Source organism: Macaca nemestrina, chromosome 6, assembly GCF_043159975.1.
Source record: "Macaca nemestrina isolate mMacNem1 chromosome 6, mMacNem.hap1, whole genome shotgun sequence".
Taxonomy (NCBI): Eukaryota; Metazoa; Chordata; class Mammalia; order Primates; family Cercopithecidae; genus Macaca; species Macaca nemestrina.
Genome location: NC_092130.1, coordinates 58,402,127 through 58,429,760, shown reverse-complemented (window position 1 = coordinate 58,429,760; position 27,634 = coordinate 58,402,127). Strand labels below are relative to the sequence as shown.

The 27,634-nt window shown below is 34.9% G+C and overlaps 1 protein-coding gene and 1 long non-coding RNA gene across 5 annotated transcripts in view; one reads left to right on the top strand and one right to left on the bottom strand.

Moving 5' to 3' along the window:
* The window catches only part of LOC105500043 (uncharacterized), a 73,357-nt gene extending 48,237 nt beyond the window's left edge, over nt 1-25,120 (bottom strand). For 2 of the 4 annotated variants that reach the window (XR_011624734.1, XR_011624731.1), the window contains exons 1-2: nt 24,574-25,114; nt 2,519-2,639 (exon numbers count right to left, since the gene is read on the bottom strand). This is a non-coding gene — a long non-coding RNA (uncharacterized lncRNA). Of the gene's footprint in view, nt 1-2,518; nt 2,640-5,430; nt 5,569-24,573 lie in introns of all 4 variants that reach the window. The other 2 variants (XR_011624732.1, XR_011624733.1) reach the window with 2 other exon arrangements.
* A 78-nt stretch (nt 25,121-25,198) lies between these two features.
* Nucleotides 25,199-27,634, top strand: part of LOC105500044 (serum response factor binding protein 1) — a 60,979-nt gene continuing 58,543 nt past the window's right edge. The window contains exon 1 of the mRNA XM_011772943.3: nt 25,199-25,340. Within this exon, the coding sequence (XP_011771245.2) occupies nt 25,305-25,340 (36 nt within the window). The 5' untranslated portion in view covers nt 25,199-25,304. The remainder of the gene's footprint in view (nt 25,341-27,634) is intronic.

Below are 27,634 nucleotides of genomic sequence, written 5' to 3'. Positions count from 1 at the left end.
TGACATTCCCAACTTACTGTTCTTCATTATGAAATGTGAGTCGATTATATACCAACTTTTTAGGAATATCAAATAATAGGAGACAAACTTGACTGAAACTTTTACTGTTTTATAAACTAGGAAAGATTGTCAAAATGTATATGTTCATATAAATATAAACATAAATGTATATATTTAGTATGTTAAATATTAACAAAATTTGTTGTATTATAAGCATAAATTATAAGATATATATTTAGATGAATGCTTGACTACATTCATCTAAATAGAATTACAAATTTGGGAAAATAGATACTGCAGAGTATGGCTTTTCCATTTCTTAAAAAAAAGTATTGAACTCGCTCTTAGAAGAGTTTTAAAATTTACAGCTGATATTCACAAAGGCATGATTTAGCGCAGTATTCTCTTTTCCTGTGTTGGCACAGTATCTGGCATGTGGAAGTTACTATGTATTCATATACTTTTATTGTGATAACATCCCTCACTTTTTCCCTAGCCTTAGAATAATGGTCAAGAAACTATTGTATTTTTCCTATCATTGAACTATTCCAGAGATACTGGTACTTGTTCGATCTCTATCTCTTTCACTCACAAAGCACGAAAATGTCTTCTTAACCTCAGTTTTTCTTCTTGACAATAAAAAAGCTATTTACAGTATGACATAATATATTGACTCATTAATTAGCCTTAACTGATCACAATTGATTAGTTTGACAAGCAAATGACTTAATAGAAACAATTCTATAAGCAGTGATAAATAGAACTAAAAGTATAAAATTATGAATGTGATTAAAAATACTTTCACCATGATCAAAAAAATCAAATAAGAATACAGTAGGTGTTTAGTTTTAAGCTCTCTATGTAATAAGTGGATTTAAAATATTTTCTTTCTTTCTTTGTTTTGTTTCTGATGCCAGGCCTGGAGTGCAATGACGGAATCACAGCTTATTGCATCCTCAAATTCCTGGACTCAAGCCTTCTTCTTCTCAAGCCTTCTTCCTCAGCCTCCTGAGTAGCTGGGACTACAAATGTGCACCACCATGCCCAGCCAATTTTTAAAATTTTTTGTAGCTACCAGGTCTCACTATATTTCCCAGGCTGGTCTCAATTTCCTGGACCCAAGCAATTATCTTTCACCACTTCCCAAAGTGTTAGAATTACAGTCATGAGCCACCATGCCCAATAAAATATATTTTCTTATTGTTCTGCAACAGGTAGGTGGACCATTAAATTTTGTGATTAATTTTATGAGGAGAAAAGTAAAACTATAGCAAATAGATATTTGCTGAAGTAGTAAATAGAAAACTCATACTCACTTGCAAGAGAATTCTGGAAACCAACTGATAGCTGTAACTCTGATTTCTTTCCCTAGATAACTTTTATTCAATACATGGAAAGTAAAACAACTCAGGTGGAAACAGATCAAAACATTTGAAGAAAGTAATGTCATCGAATTTATGAGAAAGGAGCGCTGACTAGTGAGAGGGAAAAGAAGAAAACAGTCAAGAATTATGTGCCTAAATACTTCACCCTGAACACTATTCATGTTATACAATGAAAAACTGTGGATGAATCTTGACATTATTTATCTGGCTTGATATCTCTCTCAATACAACAGATTTTGAAAGCCGACTTCTATTTGAGGATATAAATACATATTCTTCCTTTTTGTCCAAATCAAGGAAGCATCAAGCACTTAAATAAAAGACACTAAAAATTGTCACTGAACATATCACACAATATAAGCAGCAACTCTGATAAACTAAATTGTCATTTTTTAAAATTTTTTTTTAAGATACAGGTAGAAGCATGGATCCAAAGTAACACCAATGTATTACAGATGTCAGTTGTTCTAAGTGTAGTATAATGAATATCCCATCATTATCATCATTTTCTATTCTCTAGGTACCATAGAAAACCAGAATTAAGCAATCTTTTACATTCCATATGTATTTGTCTTGGAATTATTTTGATATAATAGAATTTGGTGGTTAAGGATATGGCTTGACCCAGATTATCCCTGTTCAAATAGTGGCTTCAACATTTCCTCACTGTGTGACATGCTCTGGTGAATTAATTTGCTCACTGTGCTTCGGTTGTTGAAACTATCAGGAAACTTTTTTTCTTAATAATGGTGCCACCCTTAAAGGGTCATTTTGAGGGTAAAATAAAGCATATCAAGTGCTTGGAGACATACAGCACTTAGAAAACAAATTTTGCTGTTTTATTATTGTGAATACTTGAATACATTATTATTTTTTATTACTATTAACATTGTTCTTAATCCTTAACTTTTCCCCCTTTTTGTCCTTCCTGGGAGATAGAAATATTAACAATTTGAGGTTGTTATGACTGTGGTGTAACTATACAACTTGCTGATTCTGAAATAATTTATTCTTTTTCACTCTCTACCCCTGGAGTCTATATCAAGTTAAAGTCTCTTGTTTTTGAAAGTAAAAAAAAAAAAAGATATACATAATGAATAAAAAAAGCATATAGTTAATATTTCACAACTAACCTTTAGCAGAAAAAGACTGTCAAATTATCTTCCATGTAATTCATCACTGTCCTTTATTTTCTGAAAAAGTGGAGAGATGTCCTTGATCCACACAGCTTCACAGGACATATTTGATTAGTTCCTAAGGATACACATGAAATGTCAAGGAAATATTACTACTAGGCATTTTAATACCTTAATGAGATCCTTTTATTCTCCCTTCCTCTGCTCTATTACCTTTCCTTATGGATCCCAGTTGCTTATTACTTTGGCAACAATAGATGATGTTACTGATGTGACTACAGAGTCTCTAGACTAAAATTTAAGTTCTTTAGCTGATGATAAAATTGTCAGAAATTCATTGTAACAAAGACGTTCATTTTCTCTCCCATTTCTTTGCTCTTAGGACCTTTACAAAGGCTTACTCTACAACCTCCAAGTCCCAACCAGAAACTTGAATTCAGAATTATGAGAAAAGAATATGCACTTGGGAACCATATAGGCTGAGCTAACTTAATGCTGTGGTGGATAAACAAAACATATTTGAATAGTTCCTAGTATAATGTTCAGTTTTTAAAAAAGTACTGAATTAACCTTAATTTCTTTTTCTGCTTCTTTTCTTTTGAAGTGTCACTTTTTTGCCCTTAATTGTGCTCTGTATTTTAGATGTCTTCCAATTGTCAAAAGTCTTATCTATCCTTCTTACCCAACTCACCTTTCACCTTCTTAACTAAGCCTCCTAATATCACTATTAAAAAATTTGAATTTTTTAGTTCTTTGAGAGTAGTAACAATATCTTCTGTCAGAGTTTCTAAAAGAGTAAGTGGCTTGAACACAATGAAAAAGTAAATTCCTTTGAATGAACTATTTGAAACTGGAATGTGAATTTGGGTGTGAGGTCAAGAATACTGGCATGCATAAGGATCCAACTTGTGCTGCGTAGAAATCAAATAGGCTGTATCAAAAGTAAACCAAGATGCAGCTGGAAGCCATTATCCTAAGCAAATTAATACAGGAATAGAAAACCAAATACCACATGCTCTCACTGATAAGTGGGAGCTAAGTATTGAGTACACATGGACATAAAGATGGGGATGATAGAAACTGGGACTACAGGGGAGAGATAAAAAGGGGAAATGGGCTGGAAAACTACTTATTAGCTAATTGAGTACTATGCTCACTACCAGTGTACCGGGATCATCTGTATTCCAAATTTCAGCATCACAAAACATTCCCATGTAACAAACCTGCACATATACCCTTAATCCAAAATAAAAGTTGAATTTTTTTTTATTTTACTTTAAGTTGTGGAATACACGTGTAGAATGTGGAGGCTTGTTACATAGGTATACGTGTGTCATGGTGGTTTGCTGCACCTATTGATCTGTACTTTAAGTTCCCTCCCCTCGTCCCCCCACCCCCCAACAGGCCCTGGTGTTTGTTGTTCTCCTCCCTGTGTCCATGTGTTCTCATTGTTCAAATTCCACTTAAGCAAGCATGCAGTGTTTGCTTTTCTCTTCCTGTGTTAGTTTGCTGAGGATGATGGCTTCCAACTTCATCCATATCCTGGCAAAGAGCATATTCTCACTCCTTTTTATGGCTTCATAGTATTCCATGGTATACTATGGAATGTACCACATTTTCTTTATCCAGTCTATCACTGATGGGCATTTGAGTTTTTTTTTTTTTTTAAAGTAAACCAAGGTTCTAATATTGGGGGCAAGCACATAATAAAAGCACAAACTTTTAACTATTAAGTGGGAGTCTCAACGTGAACCTTTAGCCTTAGAGAGCAAAACCAGTGCAGGGAAATTTTCTTAAACATGAATAGCACATTGTTCATATACTATGACTCTGTTTTTTCTACTAAACCTTTCTATTGCTCTGCAGCTAGAAGGTACTTATTTAGACTTTATGTAAATAATATTATTTCTACCTACTGAACTCTTGCTAGAATGGCCTGCTAGCATTTGTAGTTCTATATTCACATAATTATGGTACTCGTACATTCCAGTTTGCATGACAAATAAATTCTACAGTTTTCTTAGCAGGGACTTCTATGATAAGGGGGGAAAATGCCTAAGGATGTGACTGAAATAACTACATTGCAGAAATAACTAAAAATAAGACCACCAAAACTATGAACATTGATTCTATACAGGAAATAAATTATTCTGGAACAAAAATAAATTTTCAGAAATATGTACAATGAATATCAGGGTAATAATAAATACCAGAAAAATCAAAATGCAATTATGTAAAATGTTATTTTAGCACTGAAAGATTAAGTAACAGCTATATTATGAGAAGGATTGGATTTGCAAAGAGTGAAATGTAGGGAAGATTTCAAAAGTAGTAGGATATTCAAAGGTTAACAATTGTTGCATGTAGGAGTAAGGGAGATGAATAAATTAAAATCATTTCAAGTATCCATGCAACCACTGAAATGATTCATTTTATTATTTGTCAATTTACAAGAATGTTGGTTGTAAAATACACAAGCAAGCCAAAAATTTAAAAATGTCAAATTTTTGAAAGCATGTAGACCCATTGTTAACAGTGTTTTGAGATTTTCTGTGTTTGTTTTCTTTGTTTGGTTTGGTTTTAGGCAGTTATAACCATTTGATAGTTTCAGGTTCCTTTCAACAAAAAGATAAGCATAAATGGGACCTTTTTTCAACTTTTCTTCATGGTGCAATAATTATTTTATTGTCCATTTTTCACAATTTGCAAACAAGATTAGAGTACAATAAATAACTTGGAACATATATGACTATATATATATATGTCTGTATATATTTGCAAAGTATACCTATAGTTTTAGAAATAAAATTACTGAAATAAAAGGTAAAAACATTTTACATATTTATATATTTCACAAAATTTCTCTAAAAATTATTAGAATATAGAATACTAGAGTATTATACACCTACTAGAGCAGTGGCCTTCTGCTCATATTTTCAATAACGCAATCAATATTTTTTAAATGTTGATTTTAAGTGTTGTTAAAACGTTCCAATGGAAGCACTTTTTCCTCTCTCTCCAATACAGCAAAAGTGAAAGGATTATTTCTATAACAAGGCCAACAAGAGAGAAGACATACATGCAAATGTAAATCCCAACTAAGAAAACAGCTGAAACTCTCACAGAAGGTTTATAGTGAAAAACGTAGTCCACATAATAATTAAAATAATATTCTGTTATGCATAAATTCTTTGTAGGTTTTCTCCAACTAGTCCAAAGATGAACTTTTCCTCACTTTAGAGAAAAATTGTGCTGAATCAGAAAATAATTTCCAACTCAAATATTAGTCTTATTAAAAATATAACAAATTATCTGATGTCTGTGATAGTAAAAATTAAGACTGTCTTCTGAGTATAGACTAAGTTTTTTTGTGCCTTTCTTAATATGTTTAAATTTAGAATCCACTGATTACTGTACATTAATTTGCCAATTTAAACTTTCCAGTTTTTTCAAACAAAATATCATATTATATGATATCAGGATTGAAGTAAGGACTCTAGGGATGTTGTATTTTCTTTAAATTTAATATAAAGGAGTGAACTAGAAATATAATTATATTCAACTTACAAAATTAAATTTAAGACCACCGCTTACCTGAGTCCTTCAAACACTCATTTAATCGATATGTGTTTTTAACGCTAACAGTTACATGCTTACTCAGAGAGCTTAATTAAGAAATACAATGATGAAATTAGCAAAGGTACTAAAAGAGGCCATCTGGACATTTAGTCTTTCAGCCCATAGACTATCTGTATTTATTTTATGTTTTTAAAATTCATCTAGGAACAATTTAGAGAACCAATATAGCAATGCCAGATGTACTTTGCAAGATGATTAGGAAGCAGATGGTTTTATGATCACATTTGTGTTTTAAAAGGTGTTATTCTATTATATAAGGTTCACATTCACAACACATGCTTCTTGTTTAATATCGTGGATGGTGTCATCCCATCAGAGCTTCTCACACATTTCTCTTCCTTGCATCTGTTCAGTAAGTATGCAGACTGATTCTCTTAGCAGGGTGTATAAATTATCTCATACATTGTTGGAAGAATGGTATATTACGCAGTCCTAATTTTCTTATTGACATGATAACATCAGTAAAACTTATACTATAGGCAACCGTGGAAAATCAACACAGATGCCTAAAAGCCAACTTGAGTTGTGTACAGTTAGATTTAATGTGACACTTCACTTTTACTTAACTAAGCTCAAAGGTACAACATACTCTGAAAGTAAGTCTGTATTAAGAGACTATAACTGTGATTTTTCTTGGCTTACTCAATTACTAATAAAAATATTAGGCTTTAGTTAACCATGATAGAGAATAAATGTGATTATAGTAACAGACGTGCCCTAGTGAAGAAAGCAATTAAGCATTATGCCTTTTGCTCATGCAGTAAATTTTGATTTTCTCACTTTTTAAAGATATAGTTCAATGTAAGAAAAGCATTTCAGAAAAAGCTTGCATTGGCTATAAACTCAGTCTGTGTCCTGACATCCTGTCACTGTTCCCTGCCTGACTTGTGTAAGTAGCCTAATTTGGGATCTGAATGATCCAGTGGGAATGATCCTATTACCTAAACTGACTAGATTAGTGCTACTGTGAGAAGATAATCTCATTCATTCAATTAGCATTTATTTACCACCTGCTAAATGGTCCTAGGCTACTCACTGGGAATGCAGATATATGTAGATCATTGCACATGCCCTCAAGGGGATCATAGTCCAATGGTAAAGTAGGCATGCAAGTAATCGTATGTATATGTACATATTCAGAAACATGTATTTCAGAGAGGATAACATATTGCACATGCATATTCTATAATGACACAAGTATTATATACAATAATTGTTTTAATATAATAATCATATTTAAAATATACAAATAATCATATATCAGAGAGATTACTATTATTGTAATATTGTATTATTGTAATAATATTACAATAATAGTAATTATATTATTATTTATAAAAACTTCAGTTAATGACATTCATTCTGAAGTATTAAAGGGGAAGTTTATGGACATCTGAGATGTCCTAAAATGTACCTTTAAAATGTACCTAAAATAAGATGGATTAATGGTGGAGAGATAGATAGATGATTGATAGATAGATAGATAGATAGATACATAGATAGATAGATAGATACACAGATAGATAAATAGATAATGTTGTAAAGCAAATATAGTAAAATGTTAATGATAGAATGCAGGTGGTGGGTTACACGTATTTACTCTCAACTTTTCGGTATGTTTGAAAATTTTTTTCATAATAAAATGCTAGAAAGGAAAAGAAAGTAGGATGGCTGAGAGTGATCAGATGTTTGAGAGTTAAAATATGGTAAATGGAATCAAGAATAAGTTTGCTGAATGTATTAGTCCATTTTCACGCTGCTGATAAAGACATACTTAAGACTGGGAAGAAACAGAGGTTTAATGGACTTACAGTTCCACATGGGGGAGGCATCACAATCATGGCAGATGGCAAGTCATGTCTTACATGGATGGCAGCAGGCAAAGAGAGAGAGTTTGTGCAAAGAAACTCCCATTTTTAAAACCATGAGATTTCATGAGACCCATTCACTGTCATGAGACTAGCATGGGAAAGACCCACCCCCATAATTCAAACATCTCCCACTGTGTCCCTCCCACAACACATGGGAATTACCGGATTTACAAGATGAGATTTTGGTGGGGACACAGAGCCAAATCATATCACTCGCTTTGGCAAAGTCTCTTAGCTCCTTTAGCGCATTTGCCCTTGCCTCATGGTATTCTAAATTCCTTCTTTTATCTGGTCCTACACTCTATTTATACAGTTTGTCGAAGCAAGAAGATTAACATTTCTGTGTGTATTCTAGGACTTCTGAATTCTGCTTTGACCAGCGGCCTTTTTTTTTTTTTCTTTCCGTGTGTGTGCATGTGTGTGGGTGGGTGTGTGTTTAATACTTTCTGTAGCCTTTATCTGTGTTCTTTGATTTTTGGCCTTTTGACTAGGGAAGGGAAGACACTCTCAGCGTCCAGGTGTAAGTGCTACATGGGATGTGAAAAGGAGGCAGACATTCTTTTTATTTTTATGTAAATGTGATGCTTCATAATATTATCTCACCAAACTGCATTGAGTGTTTTTGAGTAGATAGGTAATTGTCTGGAAAGAAAAGTGACAAATTGGTAGGCAAATCAGCAGAAACTTTTTAAAAAGATGGTTACTATTACCTTTCTGTACAGGAGGCTAACCTGTAGTCTATACTCTGGACAGGAGAATATATTTTTAGTTGTCCCAGTTTTTTAAAAAAATCAGTAATTCTCTTAATATATCACATAAGGAGAACAGGTAGTAGAAAAAACTATCAATCATAGTTAGAGAATTATCAGTCTAGAATAATATATAATAAAATAGAGAACTTGAGAGTCCTGCAATCAATATTTCAATGGATTAAAAAAATGAAACCAACTGGAAATAAAATATAGAAGGCGACAATAGAGTTTAGTGGCCCAGGAGAAAATTCAATGTGTGCTGAATCCTCAAGGACATATTGGTGTTTCATTGTACTAGATTTGGTCTCAAACAGAATAAGCAGAAATGGAAAGTAGGAAATATCTTGAATTACCCTTGACTAATATTTCTTTTTGATTAATTAGAAGATAATGATGGTAAGTAGTAATTTGCCATTTCCTCACATTGGGAATTGGACAGAGAAAGCATATCTTCAATTTGTCAAAAAAAAAAATCAGAATTAAATTTATGAAACCTTTGGGGTAGGGAGTGCTGCTGTCCCTTTTGTCTTGTGGAATTGAGGTAGTCGATGTAGAGATCTATCTACCACCCTAGTTTTACAGGTGATGATCCTGAAGTTCAAGATGACGTGACTCTCCCAGGGCCACAGCAGTAATAAATTTTCATATTGGCACTAGACACAGAAGCATTCTGATTCATAGTCCGTGGCTCTTAAATCTCTAAAAATTTTCTTGGCAGCATCTAGCTATTCATCAAATTTTAGCCTCCTCAGTCTTGGAAAGGTATCAGCACGTCAATGTAGAATTATTTTCAGATCTTTGTAACATTGAGTCAAAAAACCAGTTTAACTTAGAGTCCCTTTAAAATTATCTAAATTCGGCATTTTTATGAGGATTCATTTAATCCATTGCTCAGCATGCTTTTGTGTACATACTGACGTAGCTTTTTATTCATCTTAGTGACTATTAATAGTAGTTTTGAATATTAAGAAAATCTGACTTTGCTATTTTTTATTAATAATATTCTCAATTTAACCAAGTACTCAATATCAGCATGCACAAAATGCATGTCCCTGTTAATAGCATAGATATTCAGCTAGATGCTGGGAATAAGATGGTGAGCAAAATCAGACATGGTTCCAACTAATACTGGGCTTAGAGTTTAGTGGGGAGACAGACATTTAACAAGCACAGTAGTGGTCACATAATTTTAAAAATTACAGAAAATAACATGCCCAATAAAAGCACATGATAAAGACCTTCAACAAATATGTATTGAATGAATTATTGGACACTGACCACATATGGGAAATGGTAGACTGATTTGAAGTGAGATGGTAATTTTAAGATGCATCAAATTGTTAAGGGCTTTGAAAGGCAGGATAGGACTTTAGACCTTGTACAATAAAATGTATGGATAAAGAGAGTCATTGAAGCTTATAAAAGAAAAAACAAAATGATCCTCTTATGTTTTGGGAAGAAAGGTTTTGATATGAGTGAGAGAATGGCATTGTAGGGTGTAAAACAAGAAACAAGCAGATCAGTTTGCTGGCAATTTTAACAGTTTAGGTAAGAGAGAATGAGAGACTGAACAAAGGTAGTGAGATAGAGAATGAGGAATGAATTTAAAAGACATTTCATGGATACTTATGACAGAAACTGGTGACAAATAATCCTTTGAGGTGTCAGGGATAAGATAAATGAGATATTAAAATTCATCCAATGTTTCTGGTTTAAATGACTAAGATTACATCAGTAAATAAGACAGAACGAAGAATAAGTTTTGTAAATAAAGTTGAGGAAGAAAAACAGCCACTCCTGATATTGGAGAACTGATCTACAACTCACAGCCAGGCTTCAGTGTCGTTACAAGTTGGTTTGATGCTCAAAACTAGGCCATAGTGTTCTGCTCTTGAACATAAACAGTCTCACAGAATATCAACATCAAATGAGGTTACTCTGAGACCATGACTAAGTGAAACTAAAAAAATGGTCATTGCTCAACCACAAAATACCAAATATTCCTTTCCCCAAATAAAATGTGACTGTTTTTATAAACCAATTTCAATTTTATCTTCACTGTAGTCAGCCCTCCTCTATACATAAGATTTATTGAGATATTCATGGATTTTCCTTCTGCTTTCTGAAAGCACCCAATTTAGATCTAACTCCTGCTTCATCAGATCCTCTCCAAAATTACTCAGGCAAACCCATAATTCTATAAATGCTTTCAAACACCTTCTTACCGAGACCCTGTGTTTCCCTATAGTGTGCATTCTCCCTCATTGAAACAAGTAATAAATCTAACTCATTTAACTACAGCTGTGCTTCTGGTGGTCTTTGGCTGAAGGTCATTGCATGGCAATAGGCCTAATATTAGACAATGTCATCTTGAAGTGTTTCTTGGGATATAAGATACTACTGGAAATACAGTTGCTATGTTGTGTCATTCATTTTCTTTTGGTTCATTAAGTTCTTAGAGATACACTTTTCTGAGGAAAATCATTCTGGAGGAACCTAAAAAGGGACCAAAAAATTCAGAATTGCTTAAGAATCTACTATCAGTGTCTTTTGATAAATTCTGTGTATCCAAAAAGAAAGCAACCATGTAAAAGGTTAACTTAGATAAAAGTAATGTAAATGTCTTTGTGTGTATTAACATGCTATAAAAGGTACCATTCAAGGCAAAAAATAAATAGGAGGAGAAGAGGTAATTTTTATTAAAAAATGGAGCAGTGAGGCCTGCTTTTTGTTAAAAAGATTTTCTAAGGTTTGTCATAAATATTGCCATTTGTGCAATTACAGTATGACATTATATGGTAACTGGTCATACATAACAATCTACTGCATAAATAGAATGACTTGGATTAATCCGGTATGTTTTGTAGCATATATACAGTTAAAACCCAGCATGAAAGGTTAAATAGGAAATATTGCCCAATATTGCTTACAAGTAAAATGCTCCATTGTGATGAGATTATTTGGTTTAATATCATATTACTCTCTGATACCTTTTAAACTTTTTGGGAACAGGTATAATTTGTAGAAGAATCTTGATTCAGTTTAAGTGTAGGTTTTTAAAACTATTAATGTCCTTTTTATATTTTTATAAAAATGTACAAGGAAATTACTTTTGAAGAAAATGAGCTTCTATTTAAATGTTGAAATATTTGTATGCTGTGAGTTTAAGAAGCCTTTAATTACCTGTAAGTTTTAGAGAACCATCTGCTTTCCATGATTGTAAAAAAGAAAAAACTATGAAAACATCATTTTAAAGGCTCCCTACAGATTATATTGATTGTCAAGTATATTTAATAAAGTATTAATCAAATGCAAAAAGTAGAGACATTCCTACATATTGGTGTGTCACAGCATTCCCTAATAACATTATTGTCTTTGTTTTTAAGCCCAGACTTCTGCAGATATTATCCTGTCCCACAGCCCAGCCCTTAGTACTTCGTTGCACTATACAGTTGGTTGTTACAGACATAAACATAGATCAGGGGTTTTCAACCTTAGCACTATTGACATTTGGGCTGGATAATTTTTTGTCGAATCAATAGTGTCCATGTGGCTAGGTCAGGTATGAAAAAGTCTGATGTGAAGCAACCACTACCTGATGAGGCTTATAGCTTAGACAGTGATACATGTTGGGAGGCAAGAGAGGAAGCAGTAACTGACTCAGCCAACACAGTCAAGTCTTGTCAATCAATGACAAAGGACTGGGATGATGATCTCATACTAAAGCGCTCTGAAACCCAGCTTAGTGCCTAAGAGGTCACTGGTGACATTAACAAGTAGACTTTCAGTAGAGTGGTAACAAGTAGTTACCAAAGTTCAGTGAGCACACTGAGGAATCTCTGTAAAATAATGAAGCAGAGATATCATGCTTGACTATGAATTGGGCAAAATAACAGAGCTTCTCTCTCTTACTCTTCTTCTTACTAGAGAAACAGCATTTGATTTCTTCAAGCAGAGGCTAGGTGACCTGCTAATTTTACCTCTCCAGGCTATATATCTTGCCTCTCTCTTGGTCTTGATGGGGAAGTGGCCCAACAAATTTGCTACAAATCCTTTATTCCCTGATGGACAGATTAAAAATGTTTTCTCTGAACAGGCTTACATTGTAAACCTTAAGTAAAACTATTTATAGTTGAATTTCCAAATAAACAAGTTATTTGGGAATAATATACAAGGATTAAAATTGCAATTCAACGCACACAATCCAGAGTAGCTTTAGATGTGTCTGAAAAACGAAAAGAAAGGCTGGAATTTTATTGAGAAAAAGAGAAAAGTTATGTACATTGTTTTGAAAGAAAGTTAATTGGCACTGGTAGTGTTGAGCTGAATGAGCATAGGAACTTCTGAGCTCTGAGTAGTAAGTGGCAGCAGTTACTACAAAAGATGTAATCTTCAAGTGATGTTTTTTTCTGTTGAATTGCAAAAATACTTCCTGGAACAGGGACTTGGGTGTCTTTCCTCATGGCTTCCCAATTCCATTTTAGTTGAGTATGACATGAATGTCTCCATTTTGAATAAACAACTTTCACAATATCATTCACTTTACTCTCGTTCAAACTTCTATCTTTATGTTTAAGTATAATGCAGCAAAATTTCCTTTAGAGATTATTCAATAATTTACAGATCCATAAATTTCCAGGTATTCTGAAACCTACTTCTATCCGTCTACTAAGATTCATGTATTTTGTGTTTTGCCTTAAAACACCTTACTTCAGTTTTTCAAATGTTTAATAACTTAAGAAAACTATCATTTTTTAGGAGGGATGTGTGTAGAAAATATATTTAAGAAATTAAAAAGGTTTTAATTTCTAGGCATAACAATGTTTTTGGAGACTTTAGGGGTTTATGAAAGATCATTTGGAAGCTTTATTCTATTTGTGAAATAGTGTGTCTTCTACTACCTTACTTTTATCTAACTAATTTTCTCCAGTGGAAACTTTTTCTTCCTATTCTTCAGCTTCCTATTAAAGTGCCTTCCTTCCTTGAAAATGAAACTCAAATTCCACCTTTTGTAGTAAGCATTCTCGTCAAACTGCTTACTCACTGCCCTATTATACTCCAATAGTGCCTCACACTCTTACTACAGTACTTAATGTAGTCTATCTTGGTATTAGAATCAATTGAGTTAGTACTCTAAGTCCACGGTGGACATGGACAATGTCTTCATCGTTTTTGTATCTCCTACTGAACCTAGTACAATGCTTTGTAAAACAGATACTCAAAAATGTTTATTAAAATGAATCAAAGCCAATCACGATGTTGAAAAGAATCTGAACTGGGTTTTAATAAGGTTTTCTGAACTTTAAATTATTACAGGCTTTGTTACAATAATCTTGAGCCTATCTTGGGCTAATTGGCAAATAATTAAAAGAAGTAAATTGTATATGTGAAGGAAAGTATAGTTTATAAATTGTATTACCTCATTAATTATTGATATTAATAAGTAATTAGATGAATGGGAATTAATGACATGGTGGCTACCAACTATTAATGTAATTTATACATTCATATCATAGAGCTGTTATAAAACCGCTACCAGTGATTTTATGTCAAAAGACTTGGACTGTCTCCTTATTACCTCTATGACCTTAGGTATATTTTTATTCATCAAATATGAATCCCTCACATGTACCATGCCTATCTCACAAAGTTACTGTTAAGATCAAATGAAATAATAAAAATAACAGTAAGTTATTTAGAGGTAAATATTCATCAAGAACTCTATACTGTGCTTTCATTTAAATATCACAACAATCCTGTGAGATAGATTTTCACTCCTATTTTCACAAATAAAGAAGCCTTGGCACAGAGCGCTTACATAGTTTCCCCAAGATCATATAGTTATTAAGAGGTAGAATTAGAATTTAATATCAGATAGTCTGATTCCAGAGCCAAAGTTCTTAGCCCAAATGTTAAATTGCTAAGTAAGTATTAGCTCTATCACTTTGAATTTTATAAAACTTGGAGTCATGACATTAACTACTTACTGAAAATTTTTAAGATATAAAATTTCTAGAATAAAACTTTCTTAGATTTCCTAGAGACATAAAGTAACAAATCTAATCAAAATGCTCCATAAAAATTAAAATGCAATTTATGCCAGAAATATATTAGAAGGTTGATTTAGTAAAGCTGTTAACTTAGTGACTTGTCAATTATCTGCCTCTTATACAGTAGCTGGTTACACTCTTTAGTTTGTTATATATTTTTTAAAAACAGAATCTTAAATGAATCCATTAGTGTTTCACTTAGACACTTTATTGTTTAGTGACTTAAAATCAAAATTTGAAATCTTAAGGTGTTAATCCTAACCATTAAATAAATATAAGACCTGGTATATTCATCTATTTTCTTTCTAATTCAGAAAATGCTATGCATACCATATTTAGATTGCTTTCCTCAACATCTGCAATTTGGATTACAATGTGCAATTTGGAGAACAACACTGCCACCCAGGGGATAGAGGATTGAAAGTGCAAAGTCAAAATAAAATTTGAGAGCAGTGGTACTGGATTGTGGATGAAACACTCAGTTGTGTTGCAATCTGTTGTGAGGTGAATTACTAACAATAGTTCAAATCCCAAAGATTGTAAACAACATGGTATAAAAAAGATAAGATTCTAAATAATAACTTCTCTTTTTTCTATTCATTTAAGTAAAAGAGAAAAACATAGAGTTACATTTACTTTCTTAATAATGGCCCATAACTTTCTAACAGCTGCGATACAATTAGAACACATATGGGGAAAATGCCTTAAAAAGAAAAACAACATATCAAAGCAATTAAGGCCCCTAGTAAAATAGAAAAAAAAATACCTGGATTTGATTAAATTATTCACCATGAAAAACATCAAATATCATTCTAAGTTGTGAAATTTTAAAGCTCTTCCTATTAAAGTCAGGAAAAAGTAAAGGGTACTCACTATCACTGTTATTACTTACACGGTTATTACATTTGTTTGGAAATTCTAATAAATATAATCATTCAAAACAAAATAATTGCTATAAATACTGAAAGAGGTAATTATCTTTCTAATAATATGACTACAAACTTAAAAATCCTTCTCACTTCCAAAAAAATACTTGAAAAAGTGACTGGAAAACATATACAAAAAAAATCATGATTTAGTTTGTATCTATATTGGTAACCAGCTAAAGTATATGGAAATGAGAGAATATATTCCTTTCACAATTGCAACAACAACTATGAGACTACATTTTAAATTTTATTTGGTTTAAAAGTTAATAACACATGGTACAAAATTTATAAGGTACAAAAGGAAACATGGTAGAAAGATTTTACCTGTTTATCCAGCTCCTCACTTCCCCTGTAAAGAACAAAGATACTACACAAACAATTGTGGTTTATGTGTGTATGTGTACACATATCTTTCCTTCTAAAACACACAAACAATAGCATACTATTGTGTAGTGATACTTGATTTATTCATTGCACAATATATCATGAAAAGCCTTTCATTCCAATAAAGAGCTGATTATTCTTTTTAATGGATTATTAATCAGTTACATATTGATGGACAAGTTCCCTCCAATCTTCTATTATTACAAACACTTATATACTGAAGAGCTTTTTACATGCATCAGTAATTTGTACCAGTGTAATGTTACCATATTTTTCTAGAAGTGTAATTGCTAGTCCAAGGGTAAACATATTTATTTAACAGTTTTATTGAGCTTTAATTGACACACAGCTGCATATATATAAAGTATACATTTGATAACTTTTGACATGTGTATCTACTGTGATAGCATCACGAAAATCAAGATAATGAACATATCAATTACCCTCCAAAACTTCCTCATGACCATTTTAATTTTTTTTCTGGCATCTTTCTATCCCTCCTCTCTCACTTCAGCAGGCAACCATTGATCTATTTTTGTAACTATACATTAGTTTGCATTTCCTAGAATTTTATATAAAAGAAATAATATAGTATGTACTCTTTTTGTCTTGATTCTGCCACTCAGCATAATTATTTTGAAATTCATCCATGTTGTAGTGTGTGTCATTGCTTTCTTTTACTGAATGATGTTAGTGTGTGTGCGTGTGTGTGTGTATGTGTGTGTGGGTATCAGAGTTTATTCATTTGCCTGTCGAATAAAGTTTTGTATTGTTTTTATCATTTGGCTATTAAAAGTATAACTTCTCTGAATATTTAAGCACAAGACTCTGTATGGACACGTAGTTCCATTTCTCTATTAATCTAGATGAGAAGGCCTAGATCATATACTAGAAACTTCTTTAAAAACTCTGTCTATAAATTGTACTACGTTACATTCCCACTAATGATGTTTGAGAGTTCCAGGTACTCCGCATCCTACTTGGTATAATCAGACTTTTTATTTTAGCCATTCTAGTAGGTAGGTAATGAAATCACATTGTGGTTTTAATTCGCATTTCCCTGATGTCTAATGATGCTGAACATATTTTCATGTGCTTATTTGCTATTGGCATATCTTTCAAGAGTGAAATATCTGTTCAAATCTTCTGCCTGTTTTCTTAACTTTTGTTTTTGGAAAGCTCTTTACATAGTCAAGGTTAAAGTCCTTTATAAAATACGTAATTTTCAAAACTTTTCTCTCCATGTGTGGTTTCTCTTTTGACTATCCTCCCAGTGTCTTTTGAAGAGTAGAAGTTCTGTTGTTGATTCAGTCCAATTTTTAAATGTATTTTTATATGGATTCTGCTTTTTGTCTAATATCCTGGAAATTTTTGCCTAACCCAAGGTCACAATATTTTTTTCAATTGAAAATATTTTTTTCTTAATTTTTTGTATTGTTAATTTTTATGGATACATAGTAGGTGTATATATTTATGGGGTACATGAGATATCTTGATGCAGGTATACAATGTGTAATAATCACATCAGGGTAAATGGGGTATTCATCACCTCCAGTATTTATTATTTCTCTGTTTTATGAATGTTCCAATTATACTCTTTTAGTTTTAAATGCACAATAAATTATTCTTGACTGTAGTCATATACTAGATCATATTCATTCTATATACCTATATTTTTGTACCCATTAACCACCCCACTTCCCCCATCCACTACACTTCTCAGCCTCTGGTAACCATCATTCTATTCTCTTTCTTCCTGAGTTCAATTGTTTTAATTTTTAGCTCCCACAAATAAGTGAGGACATGTGAAGTTTGTTTTTTCTATGCCTGGCTTATTTCACTTAACATCATGTCCTACAGTTCCTTCCATGTTACTGCAAATAACAGGATCTCATTTTTATGACTGAATGTATTTCATTGCATGTATGCATCACAATTTCTTTATCCATTTATCTGTTGATGAACATTAGGTTGATTCCAAATCTTGGCTATTATGAATAGTGCTGCAATAAATATGGAAGTGCAGGCATCTCTCTGATAGTCTGATTTCCTTCATTTTGGGTATATACCTAGCAGTGGAATTGCTGTAACATATGGTAGTTCTATTGTTAGTTTTTTGAGGAATCTCCACATTGTTCTCCATAGTGGATGTACTAATTTACATTCCCACCAATAGTGTAACAGGGGTTTCCTTTTCTTCACATTCTCACTAGCATTTGTTATTGTCTGTCTTCTGGATAAAAGTCATTGTAACTGGAATGAGAAGACATCTCATTGTAGTTTTCATTTGCTTTTCTCTGACGATCAAGATATTGAGAATCTTCTTATACCTGTTTGCCACTTTTATGTCTTTGAGAAATATCTATTAGATATTTTGCTCATTTTTAAATCAGATTATTAGATTTTTTTCTACTAAGTTGTCAGGACTCCTTATATAGTCTGGTTATTAACCCTTTGTCAGATGAATAGTTCCCAAATATTTTCTCCCATTCTATGAGTTTTCTCTTCACTATGTTGATTGTTTCCTTTGTTGTGTGGAAGCGTTTTAACTTGACGTGATCCCATTTGTCCACTTTTGCTTTGGTTGACTGTGCTTGTAGACTATTACTCAATAAATCTTCATTCAGACCAATGTCCTGGAGAGCTTCCCCAAAGTTTTCTTTAAATAGCTTAATACATTCAGGTCTTAGATTTAAGTCTTTAATCCATTTTTATTTGATTTTTATATATGGTGAGAGATGGGGGTCTAGTTTCATTCTTCTGCATATGAATATCCAGTTTCCTAGCAGCACTTATTCAAGAAAATTTCCTTTTCCCAATGCATGTGCTTGGCACCTTTGTAAAAACTGAGTTCACTGTAAATGTGTGGATTTACTTCTGGGTTCTCTACTCTGTTCCATTGGTCTGTGTGTCTGTTTCTGTGCCAGTACCATGTTATTTTGGTTTCTATCACTCTGTAGAATAATTTGAAGCCAGATAATATGATTCCTCCAGTTTTAGTCTTTTTGCTTAGGCTAGCTATGGCTATTCTGGGTCTTTTGTGGTTCCGTATAAATTTTAGGATATTTTGTCTATATCGGTGAAAAATGTCATTGATATTTTGGTAGGATTGCATTGTATCTGTAGGTTGCTTTGGGTAGTACGGACATTTAAAAAATATTGATACTTCCAATTCATAAACATGGAATATCTTTCCATTTTTGTGTGTGTCCTCTTCAATTTCTTGCATCATAGTTTTTCTTGCATTGTAGTTTTCATTGTAGAGATCTGAGATCTTTCACTTCTTTAAGTTTATACCTAGTTTTATTTGTAGCTATTATACGTGGGATTACTTTCTTGATTTTTCACATGGTTCACTGAACACAGAAACGCTACTGATTTTTGTATGCTGATTTTGCATCCTGCAACTTTAATCAATTTATCAGTTCTAATCGCTTTTTGGTGGAGATGTTGTTTTTCCAAATATAAGATCATATAATCTGCAAAACCAGGATAATTTTACTTCCTTTCCAATTTAGATGTTCTTTATTTCCTTCTCTTGTCTGATTGCTCTGGCTAAGACTTTCAGTACTATGTTTAATAACAGTGGTTAAAGTGAGCAACCTTGTCTTGTTCTAGATCTTAGCAGAAAATCTTTCAGGTTTTCACCAATCATTATGATATTGGCTGTTTCTGTCACGTGGCTTTTATTATGTTCAGATATGTTCTTTGTATACTCTGTTAAGTTTTTATTGTGAAGGAATGCTAAACTTATCAAATGTTTCCTCAGCATCGGTTAAAATTATCATATTTTTGTCATTTATTCTGTTGATATGATGTGTCACATCAATTGATTTGCATATGATGAACCATCCTTTCATCCCTGGGATAAATCTCACTTTGTCATGATGAATGATTTTTTAATGTGTTGTTGAATTCAGTTTGCTAGTATTTTGTTGAGAATTTTTGCATCAATGTTGATAGAGATATTCTGTAGTTTGCTTTTCTAGATGTGTCTTTAGCTTTGGTATTAGGGTAATACTGGCTTCATAGAATGATTTTGGAAGTATTCTCTTCTTTGTTTTTCAGGATAATTTGAGTAGGGCTGTTCTTAGTTCTTCTTTAAGTGCACAGTAAAATTCAGCAGTGAAGCCATCAAGCCCCAGGCTTTTCTTTGCTGGAAAACTTTTTATTAAGGCTTCTATCTTATCACTTGTTATTGGTTTATTCAGGTTTTGGATTTCTTCATGGTTCAATCTTGGTACATTGTATGTGTCTAGGAATTTATCCTTTCTTCTAAGTTTTCCAATTTGTTAGCATGTAGTTGCTTACAGTACAAAGTTTTTGTCCTATGATTTCTTGAAGTTCTATAGGTTTTACATTTGGATATAAACTCAACCGTTTTGAGTTGTTTTTCTAGATGGTGTTACATGTGGGTGAAAGTGGTGTGTGTGCACGTGTGTGTGTTCCATATAGATATACAATTATTCAGGCACAATTTGTTAAGAAAACTAACTTTTCCTCACAGAATTGCCTTTGAAACTCTCAAAAATCATGTGTTCATACATGTGTGAGTAAGCTTTTCAATTTTATTCTGTTTGCTAAACATCCATGGTTAGTTTTAATCTATAATAGTATGACTAAAACTTAAGAAAAGTGCAAAATGAGAATAATGGTAGTAATCCAGCTTGTTAGATAAGAAAGAGATTACTTTGATGTAGTCATGGAAGAATTCTCAAGGAAAGTGGGTGTTGCGAACTGAATTGTTTCCCCGGCCCTTCAAATTCATATGTTGAAGACCTAACCCTGAGTATGATGCTATTCAGAGATAAAATCTTTAGGGATGTAATAAGTTTAAATAAGGCCATAATGCTAGGACTCCAATAGGATTGGTGCCACTATAAGAAGAGGAAAACACCAGAGAGCTCTCTCTCCACATGTGTACAGCAGAAAGGTCACATGGGGTTGTGGCCACAAAAAGGTGGCTATTTGCAAGCAAAGAAGAGAGCTTGTACCAGAAACTAATCCTGATGGTACTTTGATCTTGGACTTCAAGCATCCTAAATAAATCTGTGTTGTGTAAGCTATCCAGATTGTGGTATTTTATTTTGGCACCCCAAACTGACTAACACAGTGGGATCTAAGAAACTCTTGAGGAACCTGACATTGAAAAACTTGAGTCTCTATGGAATGTGTTTGTGGACCCTTAGTTCCACTAATTGGAACACTGTAATAAAAAGAAAAAAAGGTCTCAAACTAGTTACTTTTAATTATAATAGCCTTGTCATTTCATACATCTGACAGCATTGAATTGATCCAGGTCAGCCCTCCATGAATAAAACAGTGAGACAGTTTGCTTCTTAGAGAAACTTTCAACCTAATTAACACAAATACATTATTATTACTGGAGAAACTGGGCATTGCTTAATGAAAGCCAGTTAGTAGAACTACCTTTGTTATCAAACAAAATAATTTTTGAGACTGTAGGAAGTCTCAAAAAAGAGGCAGGAAGATTGAGTTGGAGGTGATATACCTGGAACAAATGATTTCACATTAATATTGTGAAAATGGAACAATACTAATCTCTTTAAAAACAAGAGTATCTAAGGTTGTTGAGAGCTTTTAATATAAAAGAATAACCAGTACACAAATTATTTCAAATTAAAGTAGACTGTCATAAATAGTATAGTATGCCCCACTGGTAGACTATCATAAATACTATAAATATGACCCACTGGTGAGCAAAATTAAACTTATCTCTGGGGCTGTGGAAATAATTCTTAAAAGAGATGGATGGAATTTGACCTGGTCTTGAGAAGTAGCACTTGAGAAAGCAGATGCAGCAGAGGAAGCCTCATAGCTAATGGAGACAGCATGGGCTAAGGAGGAAAACAACTAAGCAAGTGCTGATCCTGAGGAGACTGGTGGTTTAAGAACTGAGATTTTAGGGATCAAAAGAAGTGGTCAAGAGAAAAGGCTGCAAAGCTTTTTAGAGTTACAGGAAAATTTTGTATTAATAATACATTTTCTGAAGCATTATGGGATCATAACTCCTTTCTCCCAAATTTAAAGACAGATTTTCCATAAAGCTATTTTTCTTGATTATTTGACATTCCTTCCTATGTATTTATATGCAAAGTACACTACTCACCTGGAGATGAAAAAGCTCCTACACTGCAGCTTTAATGACAGAAAGTAGACAAAGTAAACAATTACAATTCAGTGTACGATTTAGTAATGGCAAAACTACCTTCATGTAACACTGGTCAAACAAGAAGTCAGCTGTTAAATCCATTTGTGTCCAAATAATGCACCAAACTAAAAGAATACCTATTTCATTTACCAAGTCAGAGCTATTCTAAGTGGAGTTCAGTTTTATGAGTTAACAGCATGGGGTCTGGACAAGGCTGGTTTCTTGGGCAAAGGCTTAGAAGTGGGCCTTGGTTAACTGTGCTTTGGGAACATCTTGAAACTATTAGTAATTTCATTTTGGAATTTGAGTTTTGTAAGTGAAGTCCAGCGGGATAATGGAACATGTGCCAAGGCCTTGTTGTCTCAGGTCATGTGTGGTCCTGTCTCCCACAGCCTCCCCAGGTGGACTCTCTGGTTTCCTGCTCTCTTGTCTCCACCCAGCAACTGCTGCCACCTTGTTCCAGTGCATACACCCCTACCTGAGTCTTGGGGCAGAGGTCTCAGGCACCTTTGAGGGTCTGCCCTGACAACCTAATGTCTCTGTGCTTTAGGGAGCATCTCATTAAATAATAAATTTAAAAACACCATGAAGAGTCAAGAGACACTATAGAAGAAACTGGTTATTTTATTTGTTTTGTTTTGCGACGAAGTTTCACTCTTGTTGCCCAGTCTGGAATGGTCTTGGCTCACTGGGACCTCCGCCTCCCGAGTTCAAGTGATTATCCTGCCTCAGCCTCCCAAGTAGCTGGGATCACAAGCATGCGTCACCACGCTCAGTTAATTTTGCATTTTTAGTAGAGACGGGGTTTTGTTTCTGGAATTGGTTCCTTCCGGTGGGTTCTTGGTCTCACCAACTTCAAGAATGAAGCCGCGGACCCTCGCAGTGAGTGTTACAGTTCTTAAAGATGGTGTGTCCGGAGTTTGTTTCTTCAGATGTTCAGATGTGTCCGGAGTTTCTTCCTTCTGGTGGGTTGGTGGTCTTGCTGACTTCAGGAGTGAAGCCACAGACCTTTGCAGTGAGTGTTACAGCTCTTAAAGGTGGCACATCCAGAGTTGTTCATTCCTCCCGGTGGGTTCGTGGTCTCGCTGGCTTTCACGAGTGAAGCGGCAGACCTTCCCCGTGAGTGTTAACAGCTCATAAAGGCAGTGCGGACCCAAAGAGTGACCAGCAGCAAGATTTATTGTGAAGAGCAAAACAACAAAGCTTCACCAGAACAGGTTACCCCACTGGTGGCTGGGGTGGCCTGCTTTTATTCCCTTATTTGGCCCCACCCACATCCTGCTGATTGGTCCATTTTACAGAGTGCTGATTGGTGTTTACAATCCGTTAGCTAGACACAGAGTGCTGACTGGTGCATTTACAATCCTTTAGCTAGACACAAAAGTTCTCCAAGTCCCCACCCAATTAGCTAGACACAGAGGGCTGATTGGTGTGTTTACAATCCTTTAGCTAGACACAAAAGTTCTCCAAGTCCCCACCCAATTAGCTAGACACAGAGCACTGATTGGTGTGTTTACAAACCTTTAGCTAGACAGAGTGCTGACTGGTGTGTTCACAAACCTTTGGCTAGACCCAGAGCACTGATTGGTGCATTTACAATCCTTTAGCTAGACAGAAAAGTTCTCCAAGTCCTCAACCCACCCAGAAGCTCAGCTAGCTTCACCTCTCAGTTTCTCCATGTTAGTCAGGCTGGTCTCCAATACCCGACCTCAGGTGATCCGCCCGCCTCGGCCTCCCAAAGTGCTGCGATTACAGGCATGAGCCACTGTCCCCTGCTGGAAGAAACGTTTTTCCTGTATTTTAAATGAAGGGGCCTGGATTTTCATTTTGCACTGCACCCCACATATTATGTAGCTGGACTTGAAGTCCTATAGCAGTGGACAGTACCAGGCAAGTGACTCTGGGCAAGGCACTGGGTGCCTCTGAAGTCACTTTACACATCTGTAAAATAATAGTTCAGAGCAGCGTTGGGTGGCTCACTCCTGTAGTACTAGCTATTTGGAAGGCTGAGGTGACAGGATGGCTTGCATCCAGGAGTTTGAGGCTGCAGTGAGCTATAAATGTGCCACTGCACACCAGCCTGGATGACAGACAGACCAGGTCTCTAACAAAATAATAATAATTATAATAGAATAATAATATCTATCTTGTTGGATTTCTGTGGAGATTTTGAGCTAATTTATGTAAAGCTCTTGGATCAGCATTTGACACATTTTAATGGTCAATACTAGAAAGTGTTGACAATTATACATTACCTAAATCAAACACATTCCCTTACGTGTCCTATGCCCGCCGGCTAATATTTCTAAACAGCCATTCCCACAGGCAGTACCAAATGTGTATCCTGGTTTTTCTTCAAACGTTCATTCCTTAAATTTAAACCCTTCTATAGTGTGCAGGAAAAAATGTTCGCACCTCAGCTATAATGTGAGGTTGGAACAAAAAGCTGTGAGAATTTAAAAAGGCGTGTTTGTTAGAAAAGCAAAAAATATTCACAAACACTAGATTTAAAAAAATGGAAGCAAAAAATCGTTCATTCAAGTGCTTGACCATTTCACAAGAGCTCTTTCACAGCCGCTCAGCGCGCCCCTCGCCATTACGAGAGAAAAACCAAGGCCGGTACAATGCGGGCGCAGTGTACTAAGGGGACACACACATACAGTGTACTAAGGGGACACACACACACATACACACACACCCCCCCCACATCTTGAAAACCTGTACGTTCCACCGCTACCAGCCCGCCTCTGGTTTCCATAGGAACGCGCAATTCCGTTGCGTCGCCCTTTGCGCCGGAAGTTGCTTATATCAGTTCCGGTTTTCCCCTCCAAGCGTCAACGTTTCCTTTTCCCAGGCGGCAGCTAGAGCAGACGGCGGATGAATTGTGGACAGAAGAGGCTTCCGTTGAGGGGCGTGGCGACGCAGCCGCAGTCTGGGAGACTCAGTTCACGTGCAGGCAGCGGCGGATCATATTCCGTAATCTACCATGGCTCAGCCGGGAACTCTGAACCTCAATAACGAGGTGAGCGCTGAGGAACCTATGGGGCTGACATTGAGGGTCCTCAAAACCAGGTCTTTTGAGACGCGTGGTCGGAGGCGGGCAAAGAGGGTGCGGCTGGAGGAACTTTCGTGGTGGGCCCAGGGGAGTTTCCCACAACTTGGAGTTTGGCAACCGGTAATTTCCCTTTTCGGTCTCTAGGTGACTAAAGTGACAGACATGTGTCAGGCCCCACGAATTTATGTGTATGGGACTTTGGGAAGACCCTTTAGCCTGGATATTCAATATTTTCGTCTGTAAAGCGGAACTCAAGATAGTTCGTCCCAGGGTTGTGAGATTAACTGAGATACGTGAAGTATTTGCAAGTGCCTGACCCTTAAACTTTCAGTACACATTACCTGCTCCTTATTGCCTGTCGAAAATGAAAGAGAGAAATTAAGAGCTGTAGCTTCTAAGAAATTGCTGATCTTGAATGAGACTGTATGCTCCGTACTTCGTTTCCTCTTCCAGTTAGTGTCTTACTCCTTTGCTTCGATTTACAGCGGAACTTCAATAAAGAACTGTTCATACTTGCTATCCCCAATTCTTTTTTCTGCTTCTTCAGTCCATTCTCATCAGACATTTGTTCTCACCACCGTCTCTTCCCTAATGTGCTAAGGTCAACAAAATACTATTCCTACCACTTACCCGCCTCTGGTTTCTGCTTCTATTCAACAAAGTAATGTCATCCGAAGTCTTAAAGTAAGCTGGAAACGTAAGGATCGAGTAAGGAACTCACAGTGACATACAGAAAGGAAATTCTTTATCCCGTGTATGAGCAGGTCACTGTTTAGAGTACACATAGTAATGTAAGAGATATTTCATATTTTCTAGTAACAAGGCGGGAAAATGAAGTGGGTAATATTTGTACTTGGTCTTTAAGGATCTTCCCCAGGAATCACTTAGTCAGTGATTCAGGAAAGGGGAAGAAGTCATTCCAGGCAGAGGAACTGGTATAAGCAGGAAAGGGTTAGTAGCAGAAGAAACCGTGGGTAATATAGGGATAGGTAACTTCACTGATGGGAACTTGTGAGATGAAGAAGGAAATAAAACTGAAATATATTCCCTACTGCCAGATTCACGAGTCTGGATTTCAGTTGAAAGTGGAGTACAAGATATGCTGAAGAGGGAAGCTGCAAGCAGTTACTATTTACTCATAAACATACATTAAGCTTATGCTTTCTGCCAGAAAGCATTTGGTGGGCTATTTTCCATTAGGTTACCTGTGATGTATGAAAGATCGGAGTAATGTCCTTGGGATTTCAACCCCAGGGAGCTTCATATCAAATTTTGTAATGACTTTGATGATGGAAGTGACAGGGGATAAGCCATTTAAGACTGTTTTTCCACTTAGCTAACTTCTGTTCTTCTTCAAAACAGTTAAAATTTGACCTTTAGGAAACCTTCATTAACTCACCTCGGTCTGGGTTAGGTGTCTATTCTTTGTGCAGCCAGATTGCTTTCTCCTCTGGAAACACTTATGTAACTGTTTCTGTCTTCCTGTGTTTATGTGTCTGTCACGTGTAACACATATGTTTACTAGGTAATTAAATGAATTTATGAAAGCAGGAACTATACACATCCATCACTGAAGTCTAGTGTGTTCTAATGTGAAGGGGATAAAAAGATCAGAAAAAAAGTGGAGATGATGGAGGATATTATAATTTAAAATTAGTGGGGGAAAAAACCACAAAAGGAAAGATAGTTATAGATTTATCTACATTAAAAAATTGAATAACATACCAAAGAAAAGAAAAAGGACAACCAACTAGAAACAAAATATGCAGCAAATATGACAAAGGACTAATGCCTTTAATAGGAAATACCTCATGGAAATTAAAAGAAACCATCTCAGAAAATAGGCAGAAGTGAATTAACAACTTCTTAAGGAGGAAATGTATCTGAAAAATAATTTGAATTTGCTTTCAATCTTTTCACTTCTTTTCCATCACCACTAGAATCCTAGTACAGCTGCTGTACTAGCTTCCCAGCTACTTACATGGACTCTTCTCAAACTTTAATCTTTTATATATATATATACATTTTAGGTTCTGGGGTACATGTGCAGAACATGCAGGTTTGTTACATAGGTATACATGCGCCATGGTGGTTTACTGCACCCATCAACCTGTCATCTACATTAGATATTTATCCTAATGCTATCCCTTCCCCTCCCCCCCCGCCCACTGCCACAGGCCCTGTTGTGTGATGTTCCCTTCCCTGTGTCCATGTGTTCTCATTGTTCAACTCCAACTTATGAGTGAGAACATACGGTGTTT